At 48.6% G+C, this 22,006-nt stretch overlaps 1 protein-coding gene across 1 annotated transcript in view; it reads left to right on the top strand.

Annotated features, from left to right (window-relative positions):
• LOC125947449 (neprilysin-21-like) overlaps positions 1–14,889 on the top strand; it is a 49,779-nt gene extending 34,890 nt beyond the window's left edge. The window contains exon 3 of the mRNA XM_049672189.1: positions 14,761–14,889. Within this exon, the coding sequence (XP_049528146.1) occupies positions 14,761–14,860 (100 nt within the window). The 3' untranslated portion in view covers positions 14,861–14,889. The remainder of the gene's footprint in view (positions 1–14,760) is intronic.
• The last annotated feature ends 7,117 nt before the right edge of the window (positions 14,890–22,006 follow it).

Raw genomic sequence — 22,006 nt, 5'->3', positions numbered from 1 at the left:
AGCTCACAAGCGGCGACGTAACGCCGTACGGAACGTGCAAGGCCCGGCCAGAAAAAACGGGGACGTACTCGGTCATAGGTTCGAAATACGCCAAGGTGTCCTGCCATTGGAGCGTCGTGAAGCTCTTATAGAACGGTTGAGCGGAGGTGTTTAGGTACTACAAGTAGGAACTCAGAGCCGTCCGGATGAAGGTTACGACGGTATATAGTACCGTCGCGGAGGACGAAGAGGCGTAGAGCAGCATCGGCCGGAGCGTGTTCAAAACGGTTGATGAGTGCTTTGATGTAGGCATCACGACGTTGCTCGTCGGCGAAATTAAGGAGCTTGGATACTGAGAAAACGCAAGCAGCACTGTCAATATTCGAGGAGTCGAAGTCGTCCACAGGGTAACGCGACAAGCTGTCAGCGTCTTGGTGCAGGCGGCCAGACTTGTACACCACGGTATATGAGAACTCTTGTAGCCTCAAAGCCCATCGACCAAGCCGGCCTGTAGGATCTTTTAGCGACGAGAGCCAGCAGAGGGCATGATGGTCAGTGACGACGGAGAAAGGACGACCGTAAAGGTAAGGCCGGAACTTCGCAACTGCCCAGACTACAGCAAGGCATTCCCCTTTCGTAATGGAATAGTTGCGCTCCGATGGTGATAGGAGGCGGCTTGCATAAGCAATAACGCGATCCTGGTCCCGCTGTCGCTGGGCTAAGACGGCACCTACGCCATGACCGCTGGCATCTGTACGCAATTCTGTAGGGGCATCAGGGTCGAAAGTGAGCGAGAATGGGTGGTGAGGTGAGAAGTGTCACGAGACGAGAGAAGGCGGTGGTTTCTGAAGTAGCCCACGAACATTGCACGCCTTTCTTCAACAGATTAGTGAGGGGTCTAACAATTGCCGCAAAATCTTGAACAAAACGACGAAAGCACGAGCATAGCCCAACAAAACTGCGAACGTCTGCGGCTGTCTTCGGAACCGGGAAGTCTCGGACAGCACGAGTTTTGTCGGGATCAGGCTGTACTCCGGAAGCGTCGACGAGATGGCCCAGAACCGTAATTTGGCGGCGGCCAAAACGACATTTGGACGAGTTGAGTTGCAGCTTCGCCTTTTGAAATACATCAAGTATAGTTGTTAGACGCTCAAGGTGAGTGTCGAACGTTGGCGAGAAGACGATGACGTCGTCGAGGTAACAGAGACACGTGGACCATTTAAAACCCTGGAGCAAGGAGTCCATCATACGCTCAAATGTGGCAGGGGCATTGCATAACCCAAACGGCATTACTTTAAATTGGTATAGGCCATCAGGTGTTATGAACGCGGTTTTTTCTCTGTCCATATCGCCAACAGCAATCTGCCAGTATCCAGAGCGAAGATCAATAGAAGAGAAATAGCTGGAACCATGAAGTCAGTCAAGGGCGTTGTCGATACGTGGGAGCGGGTAGACGTCCGTCTTAGTAATTTTGTTCAAATGACGGTAGTCTACACAGAAGCTCCACGTGCCGCCCTTCTTCTTAACCAACACCACAGGTGACGCCCAGGGACTCGAAGAAGGCTCAATGATGTCTTTATCTAGCATTTTGTTTACTTCATTTTGAATTACTCGGCGTTCCGACGCAGAAACTCGATATGGATGGATGGATGGATGAAGAACTTTATTAGGGTCCTTTAGGGCGCGCACTAGCGCGCAGCGGGCCGCTCCCACGTCGGGACAGAGAGGCCGAGCCTCTCCGCCTCGTCGCGGGCCCGTTGGACAGCCCATAACTGTTCTTCGAGGTTGGGGCTGTGTAGAACCGCATCCCAACGTGAAGAAGTGTTGCTTTCATCGCCACGTAACGCGGGACACCGCCAGAGCATGTGAGGTAAGCTCGCTAAGTGATTGCATAGTGCACATGCATTTGTTGTCTGAATTTCGGGGTACATTTTGTGAAGAAGTAGGGGGTTTGGGTATGCCCCCGTCTGTAGAAGCCTTAGTGTTAAAGCCGGAGGTCTATTGAGTGTACAATGTGGCAGGGGGTAGATCCTACGAGCCAAGTAAAAGTGCTTAGTAATTTCGTTGTACGAGGAAGGAGTGTCCCGATTGTGTACCCCCAACGTCACGCTGCCCGGTACTCGTAGCTACGCAGTTGATAATCCCTCGCGCAGCATTGTGCGCCGACTCATTGAGGTTGGGTGGGGCACCCTCGATCTGTCCCATGTGGGCTGGAAACCAGATCACTGTGTGTGGCTTGATCTGCTTGCTTCCTAGTATCCCTAGGGCCAGCTCAGATGTGGTTCCTTTGGCAAATGCCCGAACGGCTGATCTCGAGTCATTGTAGATTGATGTCCTCTTGTCGTCCAATAAGGCCATCGCTATTGCAGCCTGCTCTGCGATCTCAGAGGACGTCGTCCGAATCGAGATTGCGTTCGTTACTTTTGCTTTCACGGTCTACGCTAACCGCAGCGAAGGCCTGTCCGTCGGCGTAGCGCGCTGCGTCTACGAAACTATTTTCCGAAGCCCGTTCACGAGCCTTTTCCAGGAGGGCCTTCGCGCGCGCCCGACGTCTTCCCACGTTGTGTTGCGGATGGACGTTTCGTGGGATCGGGGCGACAGTGATGCGGTCCCGCTGCTCTCGAGGGATGCTGCAGAACTTTGTTTTGACGACTGTGGGCGGAACGCCCAGCTCCTGCAGGATGTGCCTTCCAGCTTGTGTGGTAGATAGCCTGACGAACTGGGCCCTCTCCTGTGCTTCCGCCAATTCCTCTAGCGTGTTATGCATGCTGAGTTGAAGTAAGCTTTCCGTGTGTGTGTATATGGGGAGGCCGAGGGCTCTATTGATTGCCTTCCTGATTAATGCGTTGAGCTTATCGCGCTCCGATCTTTGCCAATTGTGCATGGCTGCGACGTAAGTGAAATGGCACATTACGAACGCATGCACCAATCTCACAAGGTTGTCTTCTCCGAGGCCTTGCTGCCGGTTAGCCACTCTTCTTATTAGTCTGATGGCATTGTCCGGCTTCTTAGTGAGTTTCAGCACTGTCTGCTTGTTAGAGCCACTCGACTCGACCATCATGCCGAGAATATGGATGGCATCCACCCTCGGAATATAGCCTCCGTCGTTTGTCCGTAGTTTGATGTCGCATTCGGCGAGTGACTTCCATCCCTTTGGTTTGTAGCCTCTGCGCTTGGGTCGATATAGTAGCAGTTGCCGACTTGTGAGGTGAGCACCGAAGGCCTGTAGACTCGAGGTATCTCTCGGTAGCATCAATCGCCTCTTGCAGGGCCGTCTCTACCTGTCCATCACTACCTCCCGTACACCAGATGGTAACGTCGTCTGCGTATATGGTATGACTGATACCATCGATAGCAGAGAGTCTCCTGGATAGACTAATCATGGCGAGGTTAAAGAGGGTTGGGGATATGACTGCCCCTTGTGGCGTCCCCTTAGACCCCAGTTTGATCATGTCTGAAGTCAGGTCCCCGAACTCGATATGGTCGTCGGTGTAGGCGTAGCATCGCTAGTAGGAATCCGATGCTTGACAGCGAGCGTCTGGCCTAAAGGGCGATCGTCGAAGTCGAAAGTGTCTCGGTACGACGATAACACTTGGCAAAGGTCTTCAGCCTGCGTAGAGGACAGGTCTGCCGCAACCATTTTCTTTATGTTGGGATCGGCGCCCGAGGCTGGCGCGAGGGGCCCGCCATGTTCGGAAGAACCATCGGTTGATAAAGCTGCCACTTGATGGTTGCCGAGACAATCAACGTTGGCAAGGCAAATACCTTGCGGGAGAATTTGCTTTGCCAATCCAAAGTTAAAGATAGGCATGCGAGTGCAGTTATTAGTAATAGTATATGACACTATGAGGCATGGTGACGTCATACTATAGTGGAATGTCGGGCAGAGGAGTGACGAGGTACTCGCCATCAGGAACAGGTGGGGAAGACGTCAGTTCAATATAGGCTAATTACTTTGGTGGCAGGCGAATAAAGCCGGTGGGGCGTAAGCGGCACTGGGGTGCATCCGGAGGTTCTGCGAGAATCGGCAACTCAAGGCTAAGGGTACTGGCAGAGCAGTCAATAAGAGCAGAATGCGCAGAGAGAAAATCGAGGCCGAGAATTAGGTCGTGGGGCAATGAGCATGCACGGTGAAGAGGACAGGAGTGTGGCGGCCGGCGATGCTGACACGTGCCGTACACATGCCGACGATAGGGACAGTACCGCCATCCGCAACGCGGACGACGCGTGCCGACGCTGGGGTGAGGAGCTTTCTGAGTCATCGTCGGAAGGAAGCACTCTTAACAGAAATATGGGCTCCTGTATCGATCAGTGCAGTGACAGGATAGCCGTCAACGTCAAAAAGGTTTTGGTTCGTAGGTAACGTGAGCAGAGAATTTGAGGGCAGGGTCGACAACGCAGCTTCACCTCCAAAAGCTTCAGTGGCTAGTTTTCCGGCCGGATCCAGGAGGTGTTGGGCGGCGAAGAAAAACGGTGGGGTTGGGGTGAACGAGACTGATGGCGTCGAGGTGAGGGCGAGCGTCTGTAGGGAAGGTTCGGAGATGGGGCATCAGCGGCAGCGGGTTCATGGCCGGTAGCATAGGGAACAGTAGGTCGAAAGGTACGGGAATAAGCGTCGGCGTACGTCCGAGCAGGTGGTGGCCATCGGTTGCGGCAGTGACGATCGACGTGGCCGATGCGACAGCAGTGGAAGCAGATCGGCTTGTCATCAGGGGTACGCCATTCGGATGGGTTGCGGTATGGAGCAGAAATGGACGGCCGGCGACGGAGGAGGGCCGCTAGAGAACTGGTGAAGGCTGGGTTGAGTCGTTCAACACAGGGAGTTCAGACCCATGTTCTTAGATTCCTGTCTGACGACGGCCTGAATCATGGCAATCGTGGTTGCAGGCGGATCGGGAGGCGTCGCGGAGAAGGCTGGCGAACAGGTGGCCTCGAGCTCGCGGCGAACAATACGTGTTACGTCGTCACAGGTGGTCGTCTGACGCAGTAGACCCTCACATGTCGACGTAGCAGCAGTGTTTGGTAGCCGCGTGATGTGGTGTGTGATACGGCGGCTCTTAGCCTGTTCAAGGCGACGGCATTCTTTTATGATGGCATCGATAGTCGACACGTTACCGAAAACAAGCAAATTGAAAGCGTCGTCGGCGATGCCCTTTAGCACATGTGCCACTTTATCTGCTTCGGACATAGTGTCGTCAGCTTTGCGGCATAGAGCCAAAACGTCGAGGATGTATGAAACGTAGGGCTCCGTAGATGTCTGAACACGAGACGCAAGAGCCTTTCTCGCGGCAACATTGCGCCCAATGGGGTCGCCGAACAGTTCCCGTAGCTTTTCTTTGAAACTGTCCCAACTGGTTAACTCATCTTCATGCGTTTGGTGCCACACGCGTGGTGTGCCGCCGAGATAAAAGATGACATTCGCGAGCATAATCCTTGGGTCCACCTGTTATTAGCACTGGCGTATTCATAGAGCTTGATCCATTCGTCAACGTCCTGTCCCTCCAGGCCAGAGAACACACCAGGGTCGCGATGTTGGGCAACCGTGACGATTGGAGCAGGCGGACGAGCCGAAGCCGTGCAGATGCGGTCTCGTCACCGGGAGGCATGGTGACAAGCTCGATGTACCGACCACTTTGGAGTTCCGTGGCGAGGACGGAGATCGCAATCCTCCACCAGAATGTTACGTGTGGAAAGACACGCACAAAAGAGGCTATTTACAATATATTTACACTGGAACCAAACCGCCAGGCTGACACCTTGCTCGCGCCAAAAGCCCAACACACTTCATTGTCTTTCTCGACGCGGCTCGTCTCTTGAGCATCTCTAGATGATATTGTTGCCACTTCGTTGTCTTCTCCGTCATTTTGGTGAGAGGAGCGAGGTACGCGTCTTCGCCATGGAGCTCCGCAGTGGACGTCTCACCCTGCCCGGGAACATGCGTCCAGCGGCAGGCACCGCGTCTGCAGCTGTATCGCCGACTACGCAAACCCAGTACGTTGCCCTACCTCAGCCGCAAGACCCCGGCAAGTTCAATGGCTTCAATGGTGTCGACGTATAAGAATGGTTGAAGATGTATGAGCGAGTCAGCAAGGTGAGCAGGTGGGATACGGTGGGATAATGCTGGCCAATGTCGTGTTCTTCCTCGACGGAACACCGCGAACATGTAATTACACACACGAGGAAGAGCTCACCAGCTGGGAGCTGTTTAAAGAGAAGCTGTCTGACGTTTTTGGCAATCCAACCGGTCGACAGCTAGCCGCCAAGCAACAATTCGCCACGAGTGCCCAAACTACTATCGAGTCGTATGTCTCCTACATTCAGCATGTCCTCGCCCTCTGTCATAATATCGACACGTAAATGCCAGAGGCGGACAAGGTTGGGCACTTATCAAAGGCATCCCGGACGACGCATTCAACCTTCTCGTCTTTAGAAACCTATCGACTGTCGACGTCATCATGAAGGAATGCCGCCGTTTCGAGCAGGCGAAGAGCCTCCGCATACATAATCAGTTTACACGGCTTCTAAATACTGCAGCGACCTCCTCTTCCACCGACCCAACCGACCAATCTAGCTTGCCACTACCAAGGGAAAACTTGACCCGCATTGTGCGCCGCGAATTCGAAGCAGCGTTTCCTGTCTCGCGTCAACAGACGTATTGGACCAACACTGCTGAGACGATATCGCTGATTCACTACGTGGTTCGCCAGGAAATTGCTAATATGGGTCGCCCCAGCGCCTGTTCCTTGAGTCGTCCTGACACCGACCCTGCTCCTATGCCTCGGTCCTATCGCAGTCCACCCAACAGTGCCCGTTATCCATACAGTTCCCGGAATCCATTGGACTGGCGTACACCTGATGACAGGCCGATCTGTTTCTGTTGCGGCCAAATCGGTCACGGTTCCCGTCACTGCCGTAGCCGTTGCCCGTCCCCGCCTCGAAAAACTTTCTGGAATTCAAGTTCGCCCCGCAGTTCTTCACCCCGTCGCTTCTACGACGCATCCGAAGCCGCTACCTCTCCTCGCCGCTATACTCGCCCGCCCTCGCCTCAACGTCGCCAACCACGTCCCCCAGCTTCACCGCTCGCCCTCGCCCACCTACCCAGGACCATCCCAGCAGGAAAGCTAGGAAATGCGGCACCTCGGGGTAGAGATACAATGTCGAATTCGCCGCAAAATCCTCCTTTGACGCTGTTTAGGAAACGTAACCTTCTCGACGTCCACGTTGATGGCACACCCGTCGCAGCACTCATTGATACCGGAGCGCACATATCGATTATGACCAGCTGCCTTCGCCGCCATTTAAGGAAAATTGTTACGCCTGCCGTTACTCGGGTCGTACGAATCGCCGACGACAGCACGGTGGCCGTGGTCGGACTGTGTACTGCACTTGTGAGCATTCCGGCCGCCATACTGTCAGTTCTTTTCACTGTGCTTGACCAATGCCCGCAAGACCTCATACTAGGCCTAGGCTTCCTCTCTGCCCATTCAGCGCTCATCGATTTCTCCTCAAGTATTGTGCGTCTTGACCTGCCTCTGCTGGACGATCCTCCGACACCTCACGAAATTCAGCTAAGGTTACGTTCACACTCGGGAAGCGGCAAGCGGGCGGAAAGGCCAAAGCGGCCGGAAAATCTTTTCCGCGCATGTCCAAGTTGTTCACATTTGTTTTGCTATCGCCGCGGCCACCGCTGCCGCTTTCGCCCACATCCATCTAGTCTGCGTACGTTTGTCGGCGTGGTGGCGCTCACTATCGCACCATTTCGAGCGGTATGTTCATTCACTGTCCCACCCGTCATCAAAAGTGTTCATTCCGCGCAACTTCGCTTGTCATCTGCGACCTTCGGTAAATTCCTCGTAGGCGTTCCGTAATTCTCCTCATACGGGCATGGTAGCGCTGAGTCAAAGGTTGGTGCCTAGGCGTGATTATATTTCTTTAATAGCTTTTATTTACAGGTTGTAATAACATTTCATCATTTCGTATTATTATCGGCGCCTCCAGTACACCAAAGCTAAAACCCGGGCTGGCCCTTGTGTTGAGGCTCGCCGAAGCCTGCGCGTCCTACGTGAGACCTATGCTCCCAATCTATTGTCGCGACGAGAAAACCACCGCGCAACGAAAAAAGCGCCCTGTGACTTTTGCAACATACCGTGCACGTGCGAGGAGAATTATAGAGCGCCAACGAGGAATCTGCCCAACGTTTTTCTGCCACAGAAGTTGGCGAAGAAATTGTTTTTTATACTTCTACCTACTTGTTTCCTAGAAATGGACAATGAATAAACGGAAGGAGCGGACACCTCGGAAGCGGCTGTGGTGGGTTCGCCCAGCTTTGCAAAAACGCGAGAAGTTGGGTCACCCCAAGGCTTCGTTGCTGCACCTCCGGTCGCGCGACGTTGAACACTATCGCGAGTATTGCTGACAGTACGTTTTAGTGTCACTGTTGTCGTAGAGAAAGTGGTGGATCTAGATCGCGTCGAGCACCATCGCAGCCTACACTTTTGGTGCCATGTACAAATTTACGACAGGATGTTTACATGCTAGTGGTGCTTCCGGTCGAGCGGAACGACTTCCCGCCGCGATTCCGCCTCGCCATGGCGAAAAAATCGGTCCGAGACCGATTTTGCTTTCCGCCTGGTTTTCCGCCCGCTTCGCCGCCTAGGCGGGCGGATTTTTAGAACTTTTTGCCGCTTCCGCCTGCTTCGAGAGCAAGTGTGAACGTAGCCTAAGACTGACTGATTCTGTTCCAGTTCCACCACAGGCCTTGACATACATCAAAATGGCGCCATCTACGCCAGTTCCCGATGGTGATTACCTCTCCGCTCCTATAATTGCCATCGTTCTCAGGAACAACGTTACTGTCCCGCATACAATACTGAGAGTCACAGACAATCGCACGTATCGCTCTGTGGTGAATTTCGGGCTCACAAAGCAAATTCTGTCTAAAGATATCAGCCTGGCTACGATCACTGCTTTAGAAGTTCACTGCGTTGAGACTTTTGCCGTCGACGCGTCCTGTGAACCTTTCCGCTCTTCCAATTCCACTGACCACGACATTAGGAAAATGATCTCCCCGAATCTCATACCTGTGGAGGCTTAACAGCTTTGCAGTTTATTGCTTTTGTACAAGGACATATTCGACCTGGACAACCGTCCGATAGGCCAGATGTCACTTGTCAAACACCGTATACATACAGGCGATAATCCTCCCACTCATCGGCGGCCCTACCAAGTTTCAGCTTCGGAGCGCCAATTATCAAAACGGAAATATACAATATGCTCGCGAAAGACATCATTCAGCCGTCGTCAAGTCCGGTGGCGTCAACTGTGCTGGTCAAAAAGCAGGACGGCACATGGAGATTCTGCGTCGACTACCGGCACCTCAACCGCATCACGAAAAAGGACGTCTACCCACTACCTCGGACGTCTACCCACTACCTCGTATAGATGACGCCCTTGATTTCCTATACGGGGCACAGTATTTTTCGTCCACCGATCTACGGTCCGGATATTGGCAAATCGCTGTGGATGATCTCGATCGTGAAAAGACCGCCTTTATAACGCCTGATGATCTTTACCACTTCAAAGTTATGCCTTTTGGGCTATGCAACGCTCCGGCTACCTTTGAGCGTATGATGGACTCATTACTCCAAGGATTCAAGTGGTCGACTTGTCTCTGCTACCTAGTCTCTAGATGATGTTATTGTGTTCTCGCCCACATTCAGCACACGCCTTGAGCGCCTTTCAGCTGTGCTTGCTAGTTTTTCGCAAGGCCGGTCTACAGCGACATTAAATAAGTGACATTATACCTGCTTGGTTAAAGAGAGTGCTATATTATTCATTATTTTATTCTAGGCTTTCGTATTGTATATTAGTATGGGGCACTACATATACGCAGAATTACAATAAACTTATATTACAAAAGAGAGTGCTGAGATTTTTCGAAAATTATCACGGAAGGCCGCAACACTTGAGAACAGAGCCTTTGTTTATAAAACATGACCTACTAAAGGCCTCCCAAATTTACTATTATAAGTTATTACAATATATAAAATACAATATATAAAAGATAAGAAACTTTCTGATGTTCACGGGTCACAATCGCAAAATCAGTATCCATTACGTAGGAAAGCTTTTCGAGTTACGCGGACGAGAACCAATTATGGCAGACAACATGTAACCTATCAAATCTCGGCCTTGCTGAATCGTCTGGGATCTACAGAGTACAATATGCTTACTAAGAAATCTTTCAAGGTCTTGTTAATTGAAAATGAAATCGAATATAACTGATTATTTTCACTTCCTATTATATATCTAAGCGTGCTGTAATTACTACATGTCAATTTTTGTTGCTTGCTACCTGTGATATTTTATATATGTTCTTCATGCTGTTTAAATATGTAACACCGTACAATCTTACTTAGTATTGGTTCCGCCCTGGTTATCATGTTGACAATTTGTGATGTATCTTTATGTTTATACTGAGTGTATGTTACATAATACCAATGTCTCACATGTCACGAAGTAGTGATTAATCTCAATTCTATTGTTTATTTATCACGTAATTTGTTAGTTGACAATGCTGTCTTCTTTGTTACAATATCTTAAAACGACGTTGTTGTATTTACTTTTGTGCTACATGAAAGCTCTCGCTGTTGTCAAACTTTTTGAACGGAGCAGGAGCCTCTGTCAGGCCTCGATGCCTTTTGCTCCTTTCACCGTTTCTGTAAAGCTACAGAAAAAAAATAATAAAGAAAAAAGAAAAAAAGCTCAGCTCGAAGAAATGTAAATTGGGCCACCGTGAAATTAAAGTCCTTGGACATGTCAATGCGTCTGGCATCCGACCGGACCCGGAGAAATTTCGCGCCGTGAAAGAGTTTCCGGTCCCAGAGTCCGCAAACGATGTCCGAAGTTTCTTGGGCCTTTACTCTTCCTTCAGCCGCTTTGTTAAAAGTTTTGCCACCATAGCACGCCCTCTGACAGATCTTCTGAAGAAAAGTGTGCCGTTTTCATGGGAAGACTCTTAGACCGCCGCCTTTTTCTCGGCTTAGCACCCTACTCACCACCCCGCCGATTCTAGGGCACTTCGATACGTCAGTCCCTAGAGAGGTGCGCACTGATGCCAGTCGCCACGGCATCGGCGCCCTCTTGGCACAAGTTCAGCACGGCCGTGAACGTGTTATCGCGTACGCTACCCGTCTTTTGTCACCTGCGGAGCAGAATTACTCTATTACCGATCGCGAATGTTTGGTACTTGTGTGGACTGTAGCGAAATCCCGCCCCGTTTATACGGCAGGCCCTTTTCTATTGTAACGGACCACCACGTCCTTTGTTGGCTTTCGTCCTTAAAAGATCCCACAGGGAGGCTTGGACGATGGGCTTTGCGGCTACAGGAGTATTCCTATTCTCTGGTGTATAGGTCTCGTCGCCTACACAATGACGCTGACTGCTTGTCCCGTTACCCTGTACAGACGCCTGCCAACGCCGACAAGGACGCCTTCGCAAGTGTTCGTTCCATTTCCCAGCTTTTGGGCATGGCCCACGAGCAACGCCATGACGTTACCTTGAGGACCCTCATTAACTGAATGGAATCTGCTCCCACTGATCCATCGTTACGGTGGTTCGTCAACGACTGGATATTGTATCGCCGCAATTTTCACGCTGACTGTCCTCCCCTTCTGTTTGTCGTTCCGCAACACCTCCGCTTAAACGTGCTTCAGGAGCTTCATGATGCAGCTACTGCCGGACACCTTGGGGTTGCTCGCACTTACGACCGCGTGCGCCGCCGCTTCTACTGGCCCGGCCTCGCACGCTCCGTACGGCGATACGTAGCTGCTTGCAAGCCCTGCCAACATCGGAAAAAAGCCAGCAATGCTTCCTGCCGGGTACTTACAGCCGATCGAAATTCCAACTGAGCCATTCTTCCGCATGGGTTTGGATCTCCTTGGCCCTTTCCCCGAGTCCAGCTCCGGCAACAGGTGGATCACTGTGGCTATGGATTACGCGACGCCCTACGCCATCACTCGGGCGCTTCCCACGAGCTGCGTGACTGACGTCGCCGATTTCCTACTTCGGGATCTCATTTTAGTCCATGGCTCCCCGCGACAGCTCCTTACCGACCATGGCCGCACTTTCGTCTCCCAAGTCATCGCCGATATCCTACGCTCCTGTTCTACCAAGCACAAACTCGCTACCTCCTATCATCCCCAGAACAACCGCCTTACTGAGCGACTTAATGGACCATCGCTGACATGCTATCGAAATACGTCTCACTCGACCACAAGGACTGGGATATTGCGCTACCCTATGTCACGTTCGCCTATAATTCGTCACGCCACGATACTGCTGCATATTCCCCCTTTTACTTGCTCTTCGGTCGTGACCCTGTATTACCTCTGGACGCTTCGCTCCCCTTGGTACGGAAATCACGGACCGAGTATGCCCGCGACGCCATCGCCCACGCTGACCATGCGCGCCAGCTTGCCCGTACTCGTTTGTTGGCATCGCAGGAAACTGAAAAGCACACTTACAATTGCCGCCATCGTGAGACATACTTTACACCAGGCTCTCTCGTACTACTTTGGCCCCCTTGCCGACGAGTGAGGCTCTCCGAGAAACTCCTTCAGTGCTACAAAGGTCCTTACCGCGTTCTACGTCAAGTGACCAATGTCACCTATCAGATCATCCCAGTGTCATCCGTTGTGCCACCCGGTTTCACATCACCTGACTTCGTACACGTCTATCGGCGTAAGCCCTATTATACCCTACTTCACTGCCCCGTCTGACGCACCGGGACGGTGATTTTCCGCCGAAGGGTTGTGTTACGGTGAGGAAAGCATACAATGCCGACGTCGGAGAAGACGGCGAAGTGGCAACAGCATCTCTGTATTCTCAGCTGCTGTTTATCTATCTCCTGTAATACATCTTGTACATAGTTTATACCCGTGACAATATGATTTACGTGTTGTCGCATTGTCTACTGCTAAATCTAGAACCAATTATGGAAAACAGTTTACATCACCAAATTGCAACTCTGTGTAATACGTACCAATCGATCCTGCAAATACCTGTAGAAAGTGCTAGTGTATCGATGTTTAAGAAAAAAGTAAACATGCTTTTTCGTTCTGTATAACTTTGAAAAATCACAGAAACATATAAATTGGCATCAATTGGTTTGTTGTATTTTACAAACGATGTTCTTGTATTCACCGCAGCGCTTTCCTTTCTCGGTTTTGTGTTTACTGCTAAATAGTTTGTGCAGTCCTTTATCATTGCTTTGGTGTACATTTGGTGGACATTAATTTTAGTGAGCAGCGTTCTTGACAATTATGTGCTTAGGCTGTTCGCCACCGATGCCATGATTTGTAATCCCGGGAGAAGGCCTTGTCAGGAGACATGATTTACCAGCCTCCTTTAGCCTCTCCTCGGGGGTATATTGTAAATATGGTCGAAATAAACAAATCTTGAAATCAAATCTTTAAAGCTGAAGAATGAGCTAATAGGAAGAAAATAATTTTTATACACATGAACAGTAGCCATAAATAACTGCATGCCTCTAAATATATTTAGAACCTGGTTGCGAAGAAGCTTTCAAAGACTGAATAGCTCGTTTTACAAGCTTGCCAAAAACGCAGATGAATGGTTGCCAAAAAAAGATGAGTTCGTAAAAAAATATGGCTGCTGAAGGACTTTTGTCCCATGGACACATGTAAAAACCCACATTGCGTGTAAAACGACAAATTAATGACAGCTTGCAACCAAAAACTCACAGGCTAGAATGCACGCTTCGGCGGCTAACCGAGAAATAAAGCTGGAATTGACCATTTTTGTTTCTACATTATGTCGGAAACGTTTGTCATTGTTTCACTTCCTTGACTATTTGTTCAGCAGACAGAGGACAGTAACCAGGCTCCAGACAGTTGGTTGTTGCGAAATATTCTGTTAGTTTCGATGTTTCAAAAATATATAATTCTTTTCCATTGCGAATACGAATAGTTATGGCCTAATGTGTAGTTTGTATTCGAAACTGAGTATTCGCCCATTTTACTTGTAATAGTCAGCTTCGTGAGGGTAAAACCTTTGTGTGGTAATGATAAGTAAGGACATTAAGCAAAAAAGCGGTTTCTTGAAAACCTGATTAAAGTCACGAATTCAAACTTCGGCACAGTCACCAGATCAACAATCCAAAACATTAAGGCAATGTCTAACGCAACCGCAGTTAATGCAGTTATAGAAGTGGGAAGCATAACCAGCTACATGCTCGGACAATTCTATAAATATTTACCTTAATCCAGACATATCCGACGCAGGAAGAAGTTGTGAACGTATTGCTTCGAAAAGCCTACGATTCCCAACTAGACTACAGCAAAGCAGAGTTTTCATTAGGCTCGTAGTTTCTTACATCAGTGAATTGTTCCAAGGATGGAAGAGGTGTGAATTTGGCGTTATCAATGAGATGTATGACAAGTTGTGTATAATCGTTATTGTTTCTAGGCGAAGGAAGTCGGCAGTTGCAAGGTTTCGACTTAAGTTTCCGGTTGCAGAAGAGTGCAGATACTATTTAGTGCCCTCAATTGTAAACTTTATGCACTGGAGAGGTGAAGAAATCGGGCGCATGGACTATATGTCGCATTAACTTCAATTTCGTGCTGTGATGGCCTCACTGCAAGAAGCGAATGCATAGGACCCACTATTACCGCGCATATGTGTCTCGAGTTTGGTGCCACAGATATCGCGGAAGGTATGTGTCTCCTATTGTCTAATTTTTCGCCTTTTTTTCTTGCGTAGGACAAACCTTGCATTGATGAATTTTGATAGATTTGCAATCGCCTTCGACTGTCCTCTTGGATCACCGATGAACCCTGAGCTGAAATGCGACGTGTACTGAACGTCTTTCAATCGAATCTGATCTTGGAGTCTATCTGATAATAAAAATAGAACATTTTTCTCTCATTACTTCATGGTCTGTAACGACTCATGAAAGCATTGGGACAATTTCTGATCGCATGCATGAACTGCGGTGAATGAGCGCTGTTTGATCACCTTAACCAGCTTGGAAAGGATATGCCACTCTTCGCTTCACTGTTACAAGGTGCCAATCACAGTTACCAAGTAAGGCATATCCGAATCTCTATTTTGAGCAGCAAATATGTGAGCCGCTGCAGAAGTTGAGCTTTTGCTTTCAAATTGAAACGTGAAATTGGTGACTATCCTTCGGATTCCTTTCGGCATTCGTCTTTTTATGTATAACGTATAGTGGCTTTTTATACTGTTAGGAACAGTATGACGCCTCTGCTATAAAAAATGTATTTATTAGTATTGAATATTTTTGTAACTGCGAATTTTCGTTTTCCTTAGCAGTGCCCAAGTCAATGCAGTGTTCAAGGCTTTTATTTTGGGGCCACCACATTGCATCATGTAAATTGTGGGCGTGTGGTTTTCATTAAACATTGCCATTGAACTGGACTTTGTAGCTGCCACTTAGCAAGAACACAAAAGAATAGGAGGAACAATGGTGCTAAAGAAAATAACGTCAAATGTACAAGTATACTGAACTCAAATTTATGCTATATGGTATAGGTAAGGTGTGCGGTTTTAGAACGCCATGCAAAAACAAAAGAAACATAACGACGATGTTGCCGATGGGCGCGCGACAAATCGAGGAAGTACGACTCACCGCGACCGGTTGGCGAGCGCATATGTTACCCCCCCCCCCCCCCCCCCCATGCTGGACACCAATACCGAACCGTTCCCGTGTAGTCACGCGAAAGGTGCCGCGTTCGAAAGATCGCGGTCGTCAATCCCGGTGCCCCGCTGCGAAGCCTTTCTCAGGACGATGTAGGGTGCCTCGATGCCCAGCGCCGCCGTCCAGGGTGGAGACAACCCCGCTGGCGCCGCCATATTGTGTCACACGAGCTGAGACTCAGCTACGCTTGCGTTCATAAAGTGTTACGCGCGGCGCGCTTCCAAGTGCTTTGCCATGATGAGGATTTTTTTATCGGTGTCCCATCTGCATATCTTTATAACCAATAGCCGTTAACTCGTCGAAGGTCGAAGACGTAAATGTATGGCGCCGGGAACATGCCCCAAGTTGCCTAATTCAATCACATTTAATATGCCGTGTGTATGTTTAAAATACGCACTATTTTTTTATTTTTTTTTTGCGCTTCGATGCTTGGTATATAAGGTTTGTGACCCCCTGTGTGTGGAAGTTTTTCTTTTTCGCTGTTGTATTTTGGTTTACACGTCACGCCTCCTTTACTGTAGCCAGCCACTCGCGCACGGCGGTTAGTTTCCCTTGCGTTGCGCGTGCTCTTCGCGTTCGTTGCAATTATTTGACGATATCTACGCGCAATTTTTGCTTTTTTTTGCCCACAAAACTGTGTGCTGACAGGATTAAGCTGGTGTAAAAATAACTGCGATGTGAAAATAAGGTTTAGTTAGTGCTGTAGAGAAAAATGTAACGTAACTTGTCTGTGTCAATCTTGCGTAGTACACACAAGAAATCAAACGATGCACAAAATACATTTACTTATAATGTCTAGTACAATCAATCATGAAAGAGATATGTACATGAAATGTACTGTGTGGCGCCTGAAGGTTATGTTGAAAGTCGAGATAAAAAAAATTAATTCGCAAGGTAGGCTCGACACACAATTCGGGATAGAGAGAGTTTTTTTTTTTATTTATTCATTACATGGGGGGGGGGGGGTTCAAGTGAGTACATCAACCTTATTACACACAATATAAATCGAAAACAAGAATGCAAACAAGAAAACGCAACCGCGGGTAATATTAATCAAGATATCCAGCCAGAATACATACATCAGCTACCATCGAATACGTCGCATCAGCCAAACACATCGATAGCGAGTACAGAACATTTCATAAATAACCATTAGAACACTGATAACTACATTGAAAAAATAAACAACACTGTATACATATCACGTACAAAAACCGTAAATGAAACTAAGACAGTCAAATACAGATTAGCAATGTTTTTCACTTCGAAAATATAGTCCATGATGATGTAGGGCTGTTGACTTTAACAGACGGCGCCCATCCTGTCGATTTCCCTCGTACTGGTCCTCTTCAAAGTGTTTCTAAGTACAGGTAAAACAACAAAAGTGATTATTGATATGAAAAGTTGCCTTGTAAATACAGAGAACCCATTACAGTGCTTAAAAATAAATTTTAGCAGAAGCAATGCTGTATTACCTCGCTTCACACGTTTCGAAGAAATGCACAGGCTACAACAGACACCATGCCAGAAAGCGCCGAAACATTTTGGTCCCATGATGCCCCTTAACTGTACTACACCTGTGCATACCGTGCACAGGCATTTAAAGACCGTCACAGTACCCACTACGATCGGGAATGAGCACGAATGACCATCGGCTTACGATCACCACGCTACAAATATGTACAAGTCTAAAAAATCAGCTATGTAACGTAACACCCTGAGGTCCGCAAGATATCTCCTGAGAAATCAGAGAAAATCACAATGTTTCGCTTACCACGTACAAAACAGCCGCTCTCCCCAGACGAAGCACTGCGTTCTTTAGTCCCAAATAACCAGTACCGAAAAAAAAAAGAAACAAGAGACACACACGATGTGTGCTTCCCGTGAAAAAGGAAAATATGTGGCTTACGTGACGATTCGTAGCTAATGTAAGACTATTTCGCGGCTAAGCATCTTCGTCAGTCCTTAAAATAAGGGTACAGACTGCGCCCATCAAAACGAAAAAAGCCTATGCGACGCGCGCTCGCAAACCATACGCTACTCAGACAGCATCGGTGCAGTGCTTACTTAGTTCGTGAGCGAACGTAGGTACGTGAGCGAGGATCAGAGAATACTTTCTTATTTAAATGAAAAACACGGTGCGGTAGTCTAAACATTCTTGACACTTACCTCGCAAATGCAGTAGTTATCCGTTGCCTTCCAGTGATCGCGCTTTACTTGGGCTTCCCATCTCTTCCGTCGCTCTGGGTCCCGGGGGAAGCGAAAACAACGCAGTCCTTTACGCGTCGATCCGGCGCACTTGGGAACACAACAGCCCGTCATGTCGACACGATGCACTTGATAGCTTGTCAGTCATGCGGCTGAACACTGTCTAGCAAGTAGAAGCGTCCGCGAAGCATCCGCGCGCACTGTGCCTCGAACTCAGCACCGGCACCAAGCAATCGCAACGGCTCGCTGTGACACAATATGGCGTCGCAGCGAGAAAGCGGCGGCGGGCGGTCAAAGGTTGGCACCACCCTGAACGGCGGCGCTGGCATCGAGGCACCCTAGGACGATGCCGCGAAGCGCGCCATCTCTCGTGCTAATCTGGAATGGCACGGACTGGGGACACCACCCAGCTACGCTTATAAGCCGGATTACAGAAGATGCGAGAGCCATGCGAGGAAAACAACATCAGGGGATGCGTGAGAGAGGAGCGTCCCCATAGTGCCTAATGCATTATTTATTTTATTGCGATATCAATTATATAGACACTTCAAGCGGATTTCTGCCGTCGGCGAAGACGACCATTGCCGTCATGGTCGTTGTCGCCGTGAGGTTGCGTACAAATTCTATGAGCTATAAAAGCGTCGCCGCGCGCCGTATGTGCGAGTGATAGCGCGCATGGGACGCGCGCTTTCACGGAGAGCGAACGCACGGCATAGAGCAAACACTACTTCTTCCGTCGCGCGAAAGGCCGTGGGGGGATGCGAGGGCGACGCTGTGTTGCGGCACCAAATGCGTATCTTGCAACCGGGCGCAAGGGGAACTGGCGACTCAATTTCCCACACGAAAGGAGGAAAGCGGGAAGGCAGCTCGGGATGGAGGAGGGGGTGGCAGCTTCTACTCTGTCAACAATTGCGTACTTGTACTTTGCGCCGGTGCGGGCTGTCGCACGCACCGTATCTTGAAAGCGATCTCCACACGGCTCTGACTTTTGTATGGGCTGTGCTTTCGCCGCTCAGTTTCCGTTGAAGCGATAGACCACACGAACCTGCGCTCGCTGCAGCTGCTGCGCCCGCTGCGGCCACCGCGCTTGCTCACGCCAGCGTTTAGACAGTGGTTGTCTGCGGTCATCGAGTGTGATCTACTCATGTTTGCTTATGCGCGCTGATACCACGCTTGTTAATTCAGTCAGTAGGTGAATGTGTCCAAGTTCATGCAGCCGAAAAAACTATTATCCCTACTCCGTATAGCTCTCTACTAATTTGCTATCGCAAGATGCTTCGTCTTTCGGGCGAAACTGCGGCATATTTTCTTCAGCTGCAGCCATGGTTATTTGAGGGTAGGACTATTTTCAAATTAAATACTGAAAATGTGCATTGGTAATTTGTCATAACTTTGGAAGAGCGAAGTAGCGGGTGAAGGTGATGCCAGTGTTTTATGCAGTGGCCAATGCAAAGACCCTATTCAGCAGGTCTGTTTAAAACTTGGTCGATATGAAGGAAGTGCGTGTGTTGCTTTTTTCTCCTTATCTTTTAAGTCGTCATTTGGTGCATCGTCCATGTGAGGTCCTCGCGCACGCGCGGTAAATTTAGTAACTGTTTTTCTACCATTTTATTCAAAGAATGGTTCTTCTGCTGTACGCTAATTTCACGGAATAACTTAAAAATGGGGAAATTCTGTCGCGTTAGTCGAACAATCCTGCAGTGAACGGAACTTCGTGTCATAGGCGCCGACTACGGGGGGGCTCCGGGGCTCGAGCCCCCTCCGGAATTTTCCCGGGGGGGGGGGGGCTGAGCCCCCCTCCCCCCGGATATCCGTAGCCCCCCCCCACCCCCCACCCCGCCCCTAAAATGTCATTACCGGAGTTCTCTAACCCACATAATTTGAGGATTCTCTTGCGTTGCCTCCACATTTTCACTTTTGTTGTGGCTAAAAGCTTACGGCACCATTGTTGGCGCGGAATTGCACGGCTTTTAATTTATACTTTCGCTTTGTTTCGGCAAATCATGACAATAGGAGGACAAGTGCATTAGAAGCACCAGTGGCGGCTACCTCATCCATGTTTCCTCACTTTACCATTTTTTTCTACATTTCCGCTGAGAACACCACACACAGACACAATATATTTAAATATATACAAATGACAAAGTTTATTATATTTTTTAAAGAGAAGGAGGTAGCCAACTAAATGGATAGCCTATACCTAGACAATGAATATGTTGATGTGTGTTCACCTCCCTTCAAATTACTTTGAGTGCTTTTTTGACCCTGAAAAAAAAATACACCTGCAGACTTCAGTGACCCCTTCGGCAGAGTCTTCTATCAACGGCGTGTGAAAAGCACGTGAGTGATATGTGTCTCAATATTGATTCTCTTTCTAGTAGGCAATGCTAACGACTGGCGACAAAATAAAATTTTAAAAATCTTCTAATTATTTACAACATTTACGCATTAGGGATGGAAACATCGCATCTTGCATGCAGAGGCCATAAATACGGGGTGTTTCAGCAAACACTTTCAAAAAATTTTTAAAGATTGCGTGTCGCAGATAGCACAATTACAATTCATTACATGGTCTACTCGAAGAGGCGGCCATTACTTGCCCCAAAAATTGAAATGCATAATCGACTAATTACCAAAATTCACCAATGAGGTTTTTAACATATTAACTTATGGCCCATGTTGCAATTTACAAATTCTAGCCGTGGAGTTCGCAAGGCGGATGCACTAGGAATTAATTCTCAGAATGGCACCAGTTTCGAGAAATTAATTCCCGAACATTGCGGAGAAATGCATTCGCGTTCCAGTTACTTTTGCACTAACCCGCCGTGGTTGCTTAGTGGCTATGGTGTTGGACTGCTAAGCATGAGGTAGCGGGATCAAATCACGGCCACGGCACCTGCATTTCTATGGGGCCAAATGCTAGAACACCCGTATAGCTTAGATTTACGTGCACGTTAAAGAACCCCAGGTGGTCTAAATTATTCCAGAGTCCTCCACTATAGCGTGCCTCATAATCAGATCGTGGTTTTGACGCGTAAAATCCCATAATTAGTTCTTTTCATACTTTTGTGCTTTGACGCATAAAACCACGTTTTGTTGAGAAAGTGACTGGCACGCCAATGTATTTCCCCGCAAAGTTAGAGAATTAATATCTCGACACTGGTGTCAGCCTGAGATTTAGTTCAAAGTGGATCCACACTCCGCGGCTAGAATTTGTAAATTGCAACATGGGCCAACATGGGCCATAAGGCATAAGGCCATGGGCCATAAGCTAAAAACTTAATTGGGTAATTTTGGTATTAGTCGATTATGCATTTCAATTTTTTGTGCAAGTAATGCCCGCCTCTTCGAGTAGACGAGCTCATGAACTAGAATTGTACCATCTGCCACAGGCCACCTTTAAAAATTTTGGGAACTGTTCGCTGAAGCACCTTGTATATAGAATTCACTCAGTAACCGAAATGATGCCAAGCCAGATTCACTCAAAATCGGAATAAATAGAAGTCTAGAAGTCATGCGCAGTAGCGCTTATATTCGGACTCAAAGTACTAAAAAAATTAAAAAAAAGAGTGCAGTTAGGCCGGGAAGGTGAAGCAGTATTAGTGATAGCGAATTAGAAGACAATTACACGAAGGAAGATTCTTAGCGTGTAAATCCGTGTAGGGATCGCAACCGTGTAATAGCCGCACCCATAACTTGACAGCCAATGTTTAAAAAAAAAGACATCCAGTCGAGAAGCAATCGCGTTCCATGCGCTGATTCTGATCGGGCTCAACAGCGAATTGTCGCGCGCAGGCGGACTTTTGCGCGTCGCGACCCAATGTCGAGAGGAGGCGATCGCGGAGGTTTACGGCAGATTTGATACTCGTAGTTGGAAAAATAAGGTCAAATGCCCGGTCCCACGAAAGGCTTGTCAAAATCGTGACAGAAAAGTGTGGCCCTTACACGAGTCTATACGTTAGTTATAGTGGCCATATAAATTGTAGTAAACATTCACATAAAATTAAAATGAGTAAGCACGCACCATGTAAACCTGTAAATACCTCACTGGATGACCTCGAGCAATCGCTTTCACAACTC

Source organism: Dermacentor silvarum, chromosome 8 (genome assembly GCF_013339745.2).
Source record: "Dermacentor silvarum isolate Dsil-2018 chromosome 8, BIME_Dsil_1.4, whole genome shotgun sequence".
Taxonomy (NCBI): domain Eukaryota; kingdom Metazoa; phylum Arthropoda; class Arachnida; order Ixodida; family Ixodidae; genus Dermacentor; species Dermacentor silvarum.
This window is presented reverse-complemented; position numbering and strand designations above follow the sequence as displayed.